Below are 12,080 nucleotides of genomic sequence, written 5' to 3'. Positions count from 1 at the left end.
GTGGTGTGTGTGATTGTGTTTGTGGTGTGTAGTCTGTATGGTGTGTGTGTTGTGTGGTATGTGTGGTGTGTGTGGTATGTATGTGTGGTGTGTGTAGTGTGTGTGTGGTGTTTGGTGTGTGTGCATGGATGTGTGTGGTGTATATGTGTGTGGTGTGTTTTGTATGTGTGTGTGGTATGTGTGGTGTGTGTATGTATGTGTTTGGTGTGTGTATGTATGTGTGTGGTGTGTGTATGTGTGTGGTGTGTGTGTATGTATGTGTTTGGTGTGTGGGGATGTGTATGTGTGTGTGGTATGTGTGGCATGTGTATGTATGTGTGTGGTGTGTGTGTGTGTGTACTGCTGTTAAGTCAGCCCCTATCTTGCTTGTTTGCAGTTGTCTTTGTGAATCCAAATGGAGACTTGACACTTGTCAGTTGTCCACATCACATTTCCTCTGGTTCAGGTTCCTAAAATGTTCTAGATCCTGCCTCAGTCCGCTCCTGGTTAGCAAGCCAGGGTGGTGTGGCTTCCAGGACTTGACCAGCTGGCTTTCTCATTCCTGGTTGCTCATCTCAGCTGGTCTTGCTCCAACCAGGGCCCAGGTGGCCCTCTGATGCACCCTGAGCTACATGTCAGTCCTTGCCAGGGACTGGGGTTCAGCCAAGCGCCCCTCGCTTACTGTGCCCACCTCGGCTACTGCACAGTGGTTTCTGTCTCTTGTGAGTTGGGACAGGGCTGGTGAGATGGTAAAGAAGCCAGCAAGACGGGGCAGGGGAAGTAGCCTCCTAGGGTCTCTGGCTCTAGCTGGCACCTGGGAAGTGTCTCATCAGGTCCCCTTTATGGGTGAGAAGCTGACATTCAGAGAGGTGCCACAACTCACAGCTCCTTCCCCCAGACCCCCCAGTGCGTGGTGTGTGGGCACTGCCGGCAGGCAGGGGGCAGGCTGGGGAGGCCTGGCGGGGGACAGGCTGCAGGAGGGACCACATGGCTCTGGTTTTCCACAGCCTTCTTGGATGCCATCCTGGGGGACCCTGCAGGTTTCCTGGGACAGTGACGGAGGCTTGCCTGCCTCCTGCTGCCCAGCTCCCCTGCTCCAGGTGAACAGGTGCCAGCCCACCTGCCCTCTGTCCCTGCCCTGGTCTGTGTCTCTGCAGTCACCGGCACCACGTTCTCCATGACCAGGAGGTTGACCGCAGGACGTGTGTGCCTATGAATCATCTCTGGCCTGACCAGGCCCCGTACACCGTGTGCAACAGCTCCCTCTCGGAGTACGGAGTCCTGGGTGGGTCCACGCTCTCCTGCAGGCCAGGCAGGCCCCAGACACCTGGGGACCAGAGATGGGCTGGGAAGGGGCCGGGGCCAGGGACTGGGAGGGGTGAGAGATGCTCAGAGGCCCTTAGGGGATGGCCCTGGGGGATGGTGATTGGGCTGCCCTCACCTACGGCCATGTGGGAGGTGAAATTGTGTCCCATCTGGGCCCCTTGGGGATCCCAGTTGGGGGGCCCTGCTTGCCTTGAGGGGGCTCTGTGGGTATCAGGGCCCCAGTGGGCGCAGACAGAGAGCCCAACAGTCTGCTGCGGGTTCCAGCTGCTGAGCAGTCCAGTCTTGGCCCAGCCCTCTCGCATTCCTTTGAGCCCCATCTTGCCTCCTCTGCCCTGCACCCTAGGAACACTGCACTGAGATCCCTTCTCTGGGCTCTGGGCTTCCCTGCCTGTGTCCCCTGTTCATGCTCTCCCTCAGATGCGTCATTAGCTGGCTCATCTCGTCCTCACTGCCTGCCCCTAGAGGCCAGGCAGCCCCCCGCCCCCAGTCAGATGCCTCTAGGGTTGTTTCTGCCCCTTCTCCTTAGCAGCTCTGCATGTTTTTAAGGAGTTCTTCTTGACAGATGGTCCCTGCTGCCTCCCCAGGATACCTAAATAAAGTTGAACCTGACCACACATGATAGCAGGGCTGAGGGTAACATCTCTGGGCATGTTGTCAGTCCCCAGGATGGTACATTGTACCCTTTGAATCCCAGGGAATCCCTGGGTTCGTCCTAGCTTGTGAGAAGGATGGGTGGGGGCATGGAGGATATGCTGAGAAAGGGCTGAGTTTGACTGGAGCCACTGCCACTTGGTGACTGTGTGCAGCAAGCTCTATCTTGTCTTCTGTTTAGGCTTTGAGCTGGGCTATGCCATGGCCAGCCCCAATGCCCTAGTCCTCTGGGAGGCCCAGTTTGGGGACTTCCACAACACGGCCCAGTGCATCATCGACCAGTTCATCAGCACCGGCCAGGCCAAGTGGGTGCGGCATAATGGCATTGTGCTGCTGCTGCCCCATGGCATGGAAGGCATGGTGAGGGCTGTGGTGGTGGCTGGTGGCTTGGTGGGCTCTGGCGGGCCTCGGAGGGGCGGGATGTACCCTGGGCCCCTTGTTGGGTTGGACGGTATATGCCTTCCAGGCCCCTGGAGCACGTGGGTCTGTGCAGGGTGGGGTCTGCACATGTGCGTGCTGCAGCTGCTGAGACGATGATGCTACCCCTGGCAGCAGAAGGCGCTACCACGTATGAGTGCTTGCTGTGTGCCAGGCACTGTTCAACGCTTCTGAATGTTAACTCTTCCAATCCATACAACTTAATGAAGTAGGCTCTGTTCCTGCTTTTCAGATGAGGAAACTGAGGCACAGAGCTGGGGAGTAGGTTGCCCAAGGTCTCACAGCTAGTAGCTGGGGTTTGAAGCTATCCTGTGCAGTACTGCCTGTCCTCTGGTCCCCTCCTGTATGACCTGCCTCTGCAGCCACACGTGGGGCAGAGGGAAGACATGCAGGCTGGGTGCATCCTCCGGAGGCTCCTGGGCTAGCAGGAAGGGAGGAAGGAGCAGGGTGTCATGTGATACCATCTGGTGGGCAAGTGGCCTGACCAGGCAGAAGGGAGACAGGCAGGGGGCTCATCACCACCATTATCCCTAGTGGCATGTTTAGTTATGGGCACTTTACAGGCTGCGTACTCGGAATCCTCACAACACCGGGGGTCAGTGAGGAGGGAGGTGAGGCTCCCTGCTTGGGGCTGCCTGCTGTGAAGGCAGCTTCTTGGGAGGCGGGATCTGGGCCAGGCTGGGTGTGGGGAGCTGGGTCCTTGGCCATCCCCACCAAGAGGGGGTGAGTGGCAGCTGTGGGGTGGGTCACCCCCATCCTGCAGGAGCTGGCTTGGAGATGCCCTCTCCTTGCCTCTTCATCTGTGCAGTGGGGAAGAGTGTCTGCATCATGGGGCTACTTTGGGGGTTAGCGAGTAAGGCGTGTGGGGTTCCTAGAACTCCGCCTCCTGTACAGCAGGTGCTCAGTCAGTGGCAGCCGCTGTTCCAGGATATTCCAGAGAAAGCACGTCTCAGTGTGGCTTTTTGCTTTTTCTTCTGTCCCTGCAAGTTCACATACTGTGCTAGCTCTGGGTGGACCCCACTCTGAGGATTCCCATTCTGCTCTTGTTCCACATTCTTAGTTCTTTTCTATGGTTCAGGCTCCAGGGCGAGGGCACCTCCGCTGAGAAGCCCTCCAGACTTTCCCCTGAGCCTGGGGTCCCTGCAGGGCCAGATGTCTGTCCCGTGGTGGGGTCCAGCCTTGGCCATCTGGCGTTTGCTTTCAGGGCCCAGAGCATTCATCAGCGAGGCCCGAGAGGTTCCTGCAGATGAGCAATGACGACTCGGATGCCTACCCTGTGAGTGTTGCTGCTGTCCCCAGGAGAGGGACGCGCCCTATTGTGCCCACAGGGCTAGGGGTCCAGGGTGTGGGTGCAGCAGACAGCCACCCTGGCCGTATGTATCTCGTCCCCACAGGCATTCACCAAGGACTTCGAGGTGAGCCAGCTCTATGACTGCAACTGGATTGTGGTCAACTGCTCCACACCGGCCAACTACTTCCACGTGCTGCGCCGGCAGATCCTGCTGCCCTTCCGCAAGCCGGTGAGTCTCCGTCCCAGGGCAGGGGTCACCCGCAGGGGGCCTGGCCAGGCAGGGCCAGCTGGCAGCTGGGCGTGTGTTTCCCTTCCAGCTGATTATCTTCACACCTAAATCTCTGCTGAGGCACCCAGAGGCCAAGTCCAGCTTTGACCAAATGGTATCCGGTACGTGTCTGGCCTGGGTGTGTGGGGCAGCCCACACTGGGGCGGTGGCCCATCGTGTGGCTTCTGCTTCTGGGGCTTCTCCATCCTCTCCTCTGCCTGTGGCTTTGCTGACTTGCAGCAGCTCCTGGCGTGGGCCCACTAGCAATAGGGTTGGGAGGTTGGAGCAATGGCTGACCTGGGCCAGCTCAGGTCATGTGGGCTGCGTCCATGTTAGAGTCCACTGGGGCCCCCTTAGCAGGGCTGGTCGAGGCCTGGCAGAGGCCTGCTGAGTTCACAAGATATTGAGTATCATTCATTCATTTGTCCATTTTAAAAATTCATGAGCCAAACAGACATTACAGGCCCTGGGGTCCTGGTGTCCCCCGCAGAAGTCTTTGGCCTTATTTACCTGGGAGTCGGATCAGATAAAACACCTATAGTTGCAACTGAGAGGTGACCATGTCCAGGGAAGGACAGGTGTGAGGCTGGTGGAGCAGAGCTGTCTTGGAAAATGGTCCTGGGCAGTAGGGGGAGGGCTGGGAAGGGCCTCAGCATGGACAGGGGTTGGATTTTCTCCCATGTGTGTTTGGATGTCCCCTCTGTGCAGGTGGGTGGCTGTTAGAGCTCTGATGTCGGGACTGGACTACCTGGGCTACCTGCCCTGTGCTGGCTTCTCTCTTGAGGGCCGGGGATCCATTTGTCCTCTCTACCCCAGAGTCCTGACCTGAGATGCAGGGATGCGAGGACACTACAGTAGCTTCCTGAGAGGTTTTGCAGTGTGCGTGACCTGGGGTCAGGATCATGGGCTCAGGAAGGAAGAATGGTTGGGACTTGGAGGTGAAGCTCAGCTGCCAGGCTGAAAGAGGAGGAGCATGCAGCAGCCTCCTGGGACATCTGCTTAGTGGTGGGGGACTGCAGTGCTCTGCAGGAGGTGAGCGCAGCTGGGCAGAAGCAAGGTTGGGGCAAAGGATGATGCCATCATGTCGCCTTCTCTGTCTCCTTCAGGGCGCTTCTCATTGTACCCCTGCCTCCGGTCACCTTAAACGTGATGCTTCCAGGGCTCAACCCTTGGATGTCTCCACCCCTCTCCCTATGACAGCTCAGGGTACCATCTGCCCCCTGCTCCATCTTTTAGTTCAAGAGGTGTCCACTGCAGCCACAGGTCCAAACCTGCAGTTAGTGTCAGTGGCTAAGGAGATCCTGGGGATGCAGGCCTGGTCCTGAGCTGCCCCAGCCCCTCTGGGTACCAACGCCTCTGCTGTGTCCTGTTGGTCCCTCAGGGACCAGCTTCCAGCGGGTGATTCCTGAAGATGGGGCCGCAGCACGGGCCCCTGAGCAGGTGCGGCGGCTCATCTTCTGCACGGGAAAGGTGTATTATGACCTGGTGAAGGAGCGGAGCAGCCAGGGCCTGGAGGAGAAAGTGGCCATCACGCGCCTGGAGCAGGTGCGCCTGAGCCCCTTGCACAGTCAAGTGATGGGCAAGCTCACGTCGCTGGCCCCGGCTCTGGCCAATGTGCCAGGCAGGCCAGATGAAGGCCGGTGAGGCCCTGTGCCTCCTGTCCAGGGGTGCTGGGGACGTACTGCCCCTCCTCTGGCTATGCTCCTTTGTTTCTGCCTCCCCAGATCTCTCCATTCCCCTTCGACCTGATCAAGCAGGAGGCAGAGAAGTACCCAGGTGCAGAGCTGGCCTGGTGTCAGGAGGAGCACAAGAACATGGGCTACTATGACTACATCAGCCCACGCTTCATGACCATCCTGAGGCGCGCGCGGCCCATATGGTACATGGTGGGGCCGCTGATTGCCCCTCACCTCAGCCCTGAGGCTCTGTCCTGGCTCCGTCTGTCCCATAGGCCATGCTACCCAGAACTGGCCCTGCCCTTCTCTGGTGATGAGCAATGATGGGGCATCATCAGTACTGGCTTTGTGTTTGTTCTGCAGCCAGAACTGAATTAGGGAACCTGCTACATGTCTCAAAACTCCTGCCTTAGATCTTAGGCCGGTTATGTAGTCCTTGGAGCCTTAGTCCCTGCATCTCTACAAAGGGCGGTGATAAGATTAGATCTGATGTATGTATCAGCTCTGGCACATGGTGGGTGCTCAATACTGGCATCAGTGCCCCTGGGAAGATGGGAGAGGGTCCTGAGAAACTCCAAGAAGCCAAAAGTGTGTTTGTCCCCAAAGTCTTTGAGTTGTTGCCTCATTTGTTGTCCTCATGGGCAAGTGCAGTGACATGGAGGGACAGTTTCTCCCCACTCTTCTGTAGCTGGGTGACAGTTTGACCCAGGCTTCGCAGCTCATTGGAAGTGGTGCCAGGCCCAAAAGGCAGGTCTATGGCTTCGAGGCCAGCCGTTCTCACATGCGTGCTCCCTGCAGTCCTGGGGTGAGGGCAGGGGTCGGGGGGCGGCTAGGCCCCGCCTTCCCCTTAGCTTGTCTCTCCTCCTCCAGGTATGTTGGCCGGGACCCAGCGGCTGCACCAGCCACAGGAAACAGGAACACTCACCTAGTGTCACTGAAGAAGTTTCTGGATACTGCCTTCAATCTCCAGGCCTTTGAGGGCAAGACGTTTTAGAGCTGGGCAAGACCTGTGTAGGTCTCGCTGTGGGTCGGCTGGGGACCAAGGGGGTGATGAAAAGGGGAGGGGCAGAGCTCCTGCCCAGGAGAGGGGCTGCGGGGCCCCAGGATAAAACAGACTCACACAATGACAGGGCCAAAGAGCCCCAGCACTGCTAGCCTTGGTGTCATGCCAGAATCTACCAGGACTGAGGGAGCCAGAGGAGTCCTATAGGCAGGCTACTGTGCTGGAGCATCCCCCAGCTGCTCCCATCTTGCTGGAATTTCTTGGGCGGCTTTTCCACCTGTGTCTCAAGACAGACACCCAGGGGCCTGTGTCTGTGGCCGCTCCCATCCTGGCAGCCCTGGCTGCCGCTCGCCCCACCCTCGCTCATCTGTAGATTCAAAGCGATGTTCTCTTCTGTGCTCTTAGAAGTAGGTAGTTCAGCAGTAACAGCCAGGTGAAGCGAACCTGCTGGGTGATGTGTTTGCGCTCTGTTTTATGGGGCATTCCTGCGAGATGTGTCAGCTTCTGTGTGAAATGCAGCCACAGCTCATGTGTACCAAAGTAGAAAACCAAATCACAGAGAAATAAAAACATGCTTCAGAGAGATTTGCTGTTTTCATTTCATGTTGTAAAATTGGGGGAGGGATAGGCGGTTGAGAGAAGGTAGGGAATGGGGAGAAAGTTAATAAAATGGAGAGAAGAAAATATCCACCTCCATGGATAGTTTTTTGAGACGGAGTTTCGCTCTTGTCGCCCAGGCTGGAGTGGAGTGGCGCGATCTTGGCTCACTGCAACCTCTGCCTCCCAGGTTTAAGTGATTCTCCTGCCTCAGCCTCCCGAGTAGCTGGGATTACAGGCATGCGCCACTACGCCTTGCTAATTTTTTTGTGTTATTAATAGAGGCGGGGTTTCACCATGTTGGCCAGGCTGGTCTCCAACTCCTGACCTCAAGTGATCCTCCTGCCTTGGCCTCCCAAAGTGCTGGGATGACAGGTGTGAGCCACTGCGCCAGATTTTCATTTGAGCACCAGGTAGTGTCTGTTGGCTTCTCCACTATGGCCTTTTGATGGTTTTGCTTCCCTGTGGAGATACTGGAGAAGCTGCCACAGAGGAGCGATGTTTTGCTTGGAACAGATCATTTGTTCATTTATCCCCTTCTCAGAGCACTTCCTCCATGCGGGACACTGGGGCCCGGGTGGAAGGCATCTGTCTGCATGCTGGCTTTTCGCATCAGGAGTCCAGTGGGGAGACGTGTCAGCTGTTTAATTCATTGAGTTACGTGTTATGTTGGAAGTCAATGCAGACGGCTATGGGTGTCAGGGAAGGATCCCTGGAAGAGGTGGTGTTCGAAGGAAGAGGAAAAGAGAGATGAACCTCTCTGGAACAGACAGAAATACTGACCACAGGGCTGGCATGAGCAACCTAAAAGAACTATCAGCGTGAGGTTGGACAGTGGAGTGTTAAGTTTCATCAGCCTCAAAAATAGCTTGTTGAAAAATTAGCTGCGCGTGGTGACACGTGCCTGTAATCCCAGCTGAGGCAGGACGCTGAGGCAGGAGAATTGCTTGAAACTGGGAGGCGGAGGTTGCTATGAGCCAAGATTGTGCCACTGGACTCCAGCCTGGGTGACAGAGCGACTCCGTTTCAAAAAAAAAAAAAAAAAAAGAGTATATCTTGTTGAGATATACTTTGAATCTTACCACAGGGACATTCAAAGTGACATAAAGTGAAAAGAATTGTAGCCCCCATTTATAGTGTCTGTCGTGTCTTGGGCCTTCTGCTCTGCTGGATGTTTTGCGTGTATAATTAAACACTGTCTAATCTTCACCATGGCTTTGCATGTTGGGAATATTTCCATTTTATAGATGAGGAAATCGAGGTTCATATAAAGTTATTTGCCCAAGGTCACTTGCTAAGGAAGTGGTGGTTTTGGACTTCACCTCTGTCCACAAGACCACATTGCTTCCCTTGGGGAAATCAGCTCTTCCCATACCATGCATTCCTAGCACCATGGAGATCCACTAGTCTGGGCTTTCCCTGTGATTTGCTGAGGCAGCAACTGGTGAGGCACCTGGGCTGTGCAGGAGCCCTTGGGGATCAGATGGTGGATGTGGCTTGCCCGAGGTGCATACAGTCCCTTCCTCAGTGTGGGTACGGGAAGGCTGTAGATAGGCCGGGGGTCATCTACTGCAGGAAGAGGTACAATCAGCCAGGCATAGTGGCTCCTAGCTGTAGTCCCAGTTACTCAGGAGACTGATGCAGGAGGATCACTTGAGCCCAGGAGTTTAAGACCAGCCTGGATAACGTAGCAAGACCCTGTCTCTTTAGGAAAAAAAAGGAAAGAGGTGCAACCACCAGATTACCAAATTGGGGAAAACCAACCACGTAAAAAAAGGCTCCAAACCCTATAAACATAAGAACTAACCCTGGGAGGCCAGGCGCGGTGCCTCAAGCCTGAAATCCCAGCACTTTGGGAGGCCGAGGTGTGCAGATCACGAGGTCAGGAGATCAAGACCATCCTGGCTAACGCGGTGAAACCCTGTCTCTACTAAAAATACAAAAAAGAAATTAGCCGGGTGTGGTGGTGGGCACCTGTAGTGTCGGCTAGTTGGGAGGGTAAGGCAGGAGAATGGTGTGAACCCAGGAGGCGGAGCTTGCAGTGAGCTGAGATCACACCGCTGCACTCCATCCTGGGTGACAGAGCGAGACTCCGTCTCAAAAAAAGAAAAAAAAAACAAAAAACAACTAACTCTGGGAAATAAAACAAGCTCATGGAACAAGCAGAAGGCTTTAAATGAACTGTAGTAACTTCAGAGGGCAAGGAGAATATTGCTGCTATGAAATAATAACAGACTATTTTTAAAATAATTGGACGTTAAGAAAACATGAAATTTTGCCAAAATTCAAACCTCAATAGATAGGCTGAATAGCAGAACAAACACAGCTGAAATACAAAATAAGTTTGAAGACAAGGCCAAGGAATTCTCCGAAGAAAGTTGAACAAAGAACAAATATATATATTTTAAAATTCTTTAAAGAAACATGGAGAACATAGGAGTTTCACAGTGCTGATATTGCATCTAACAGGAATCCCAGGAGGAGAAGACACAGGGGATCTTTGTGATGGAATATCTGTCTCTTGACTGTATCAATGTCACTGTATCCTGGTTGTGATTATCCTAGAGTGTTGGAAGATGTTATTATTGGAGAAAAATGGGTAAAGGCTCTCTGTGATGTAGTTCTTACGGCAGCATGCAAATTTACGGTGATATCAGATACAAAAGTTTAATTAAAAAATGAGTTGTCTGCTCCCTATTGAGTTGTAAGGGCTCTTTATATACTCTGGAAACAAGTCCTTTACCACATGTATTTTGCAAATATTGTCAGTCTGTGGCTTGTATTTTAAATTTCACTAAGAGTGAAAGATTTTTATTTTCATGAAGTTCAATTTATCATTTTTAATCATTTGTGTTTGTCTGTTTGGGTTGCTATAACATAATGCCATAAACTGGGTGGCTTGTAATATTTCTCACAGTTCTGCAGTTTATGAAATCTAAGATCAAGGTACTGGCAGATCTGGTGTCTGGTAAGGGCCTGGCCTCCTCAGAGATGGTGCCTTCTTGCTGTGCCCTCCATGGTAGAAGAGGCAAACAAGTCTGTCCCTGGACCTCTCTTTTAAAAAATTTTTAATTTAATTTAATTTTTTAAAATTTCAATAGGTTTTTGGGGAACAGGTGGTGTGTGGTTACATGAATTTTAGTGATTGATTTCTGAGATTTTGGTGCACCCATCACCTGAGCAGTGTACACTGTACCCGGTGTGTAGTCTTTTATCCCTCACCCGCCTCCTACCCTTTCCCTTGAGTCCGCAGAGTTCATTGTATCATTCTTTATTCTTTTCTTTGTTTTCCTCACTCTGTTGCGCAGCCTGGAGTGCAGTGGTGCAATCTCAGCTCACTGCAGCCTCCACCTCCCAGGTTCAAGCAATTCTCCTGCCTCAGCCTCCTGAGTAGCTGGGATTACAGGTGCGCATCACCATACAAAATAATGTTTGTATTTTTAGTGGAGATGGGGTTTCACCATGTTGGTCCAGCTGGTCTTGAACCCCTGACCTCAAGTGATCTACCCGCTTTGGCTTCCCAAAGTGCTGGGATTACAGGTGTGAGGCACCATGCCCAGTTCCATTGTATCATTCTTATGCCTTTGCATCCTCATAGCTTAGCTTCCCCTTATGAGTGAGAACATACAATGTTTGGTTTTCCATTCCTGTGTTACTTCACTTTGAATAATGGTCTCCATTCCATCCAGGTTGCTGCAAATACCATTATTTCATTCCTTTTTATGGATGAGTAGTATTCCATGGTGTGTGTGTGTGTGTGCGTGTGTGTGTGTGTGTATATTACATTTTCTTTATCCACTTGTTGACTGATGGGCATTTGGGCTGGTTCCATATTATTGCAATTGCAAGTTGTGCTGCTATAAGCATGCATGTGCGATTATCTTTTTTGTATAATCACTTCTTTTCCTCTGGGTGGATACCCAGGAGTGGGATTGCTGGATCAAACCGTAGATCTACTTGTTGTTCTTTGAGGAATCTCCACACTGTTTTCCATAGTGGTTGTACTATTTACATTCCCACCAACAGTGTAAAAGTGTTTCCTTTTCACCACATCCATGACAACACCTATTTTTTAAAATTTTTTGATTATGGCCATTCTTGCAGGAGTAAGGTGGTATTGCATTATGGTTTTGATTTGCATTTCCCTGATCATTAGTGATGTTGAGCATTTTTTTATGTTTGTTAGCCATTTGTATATCTTCTTTTGAAAATTGTCTATTCATGTCCTTCTCCCACTTTTTGATGGGATTGTTTGTTTTTATTTTTGCTGATTTGAGTTCCTTGTAGATTCTGGATATTAGTCCTTTGTAAAATGTATAGATTGTGAAGATTTTCTCCCACTCTGTGGGTTGTCTGTTTACTCTGCTGATTATTTCTTTTGCTGTGCAGAAGCTTTTTAGTTTAATTAAGTCTCATCTATTTATCTTTGTTTTTGTTGCATTTGCTTGTGGGTTCTTAATCATGAAGTCTTTGCCTAAGCCAATTTCTAGAAGGGTTTTTCCAATGTTATCTTCTAGAGTTTTTATGGTTTCAGTTCTTAGATTTAAGTCTTTGATCTATCTTGAGTTGATTTTTGTATAAGGTGAGAGATGAGTATCCAGTTTCATTCTTCTACATGTGGCTTACCAAATATCCCAACACCATTTGTTGATTAGGGTGTCCTTTCCCCACTTTATTTTTGTTTGCTTTGTTGAAGATCAGTTGACTGTAAGTATTTGGTTTTACTTTTGGATTCTCTATTCTGTTCCATTGGTCCATAAGGTTGTTTTTGTTGTTGTTGTTGTTGTTTTGTTTTGTTTTTTTGAGACGGGGTCTTACTCTGTCACCCAGGCTGGAGTGCAGTGGCACCAT

The 12,080-nt window shown here is 51.9% G+C and overlaps 1 protein-coding gene across 5 annotated transcripts in view; it reads left to right on the top strand.

Annotated features, from left to right (window-relative positions):
- Positions 1 to 7,217, top strand: part of OGDHL (oxoglutarate dehydrogenase L) — a 28,240-nt gene extending 21,023 nt beyond the window's left edge. For 3 of the 5 annotated variants that reach the window (XM_054435744.2, XM_054435742.2, XM_054435746.2), the window contains 8 exons: positions 1,137 to 1,264; positions 2,138 to 2,316; positions 3,599 to 3,670; positions 3,789 to 3,914; positions 4,003 to 4,075; positions 5,335 to 5,498; positions 5,678 to 5,832; positions 6,500 to 7,217. In XM_054435744.2, the coding sequence (XP_054291719.1) occupies positions 1,137 to 1,264; positions 2,138 to 2,316; positions 3,599 to 3,670; positions 3,789 to 3,914; positions 4,003 to 4,075; positions 5,335 to 5,498; positions 5,678 to 5,832; positions 6,500 to 6,623 (1,021 nt within the window). In that variant the 3' untranslated portion in view covers positions 6,624 to 7,217. The other 2 variants (XR_008491953.2, XM_054435745.2) reach the window with 2 other exon arrangements.
- Positions 7,218 to 12,080: the final 4,863 nt, after the last annotated feature.

Source organism: Pongo pygmaeus, chromosome 8 (genome assembly GCF_028885625.2).
Source record: "Pongo pygmaeus isolate AG05252 chromosome 8, NHGRI_mPonPyg2-v2.0_pri, whole genome shotgun sequence".
NCBI classification, from domain to species: domain Eukaryota; kingdom Metazoa; phylum Chordata; class Mammalia; order Primates; family Hominidae; genus Pongo; species Pongo pygmaeus.
This window is presented reverse-complemented; position numbering and strand designations above follow the sequence as displayed.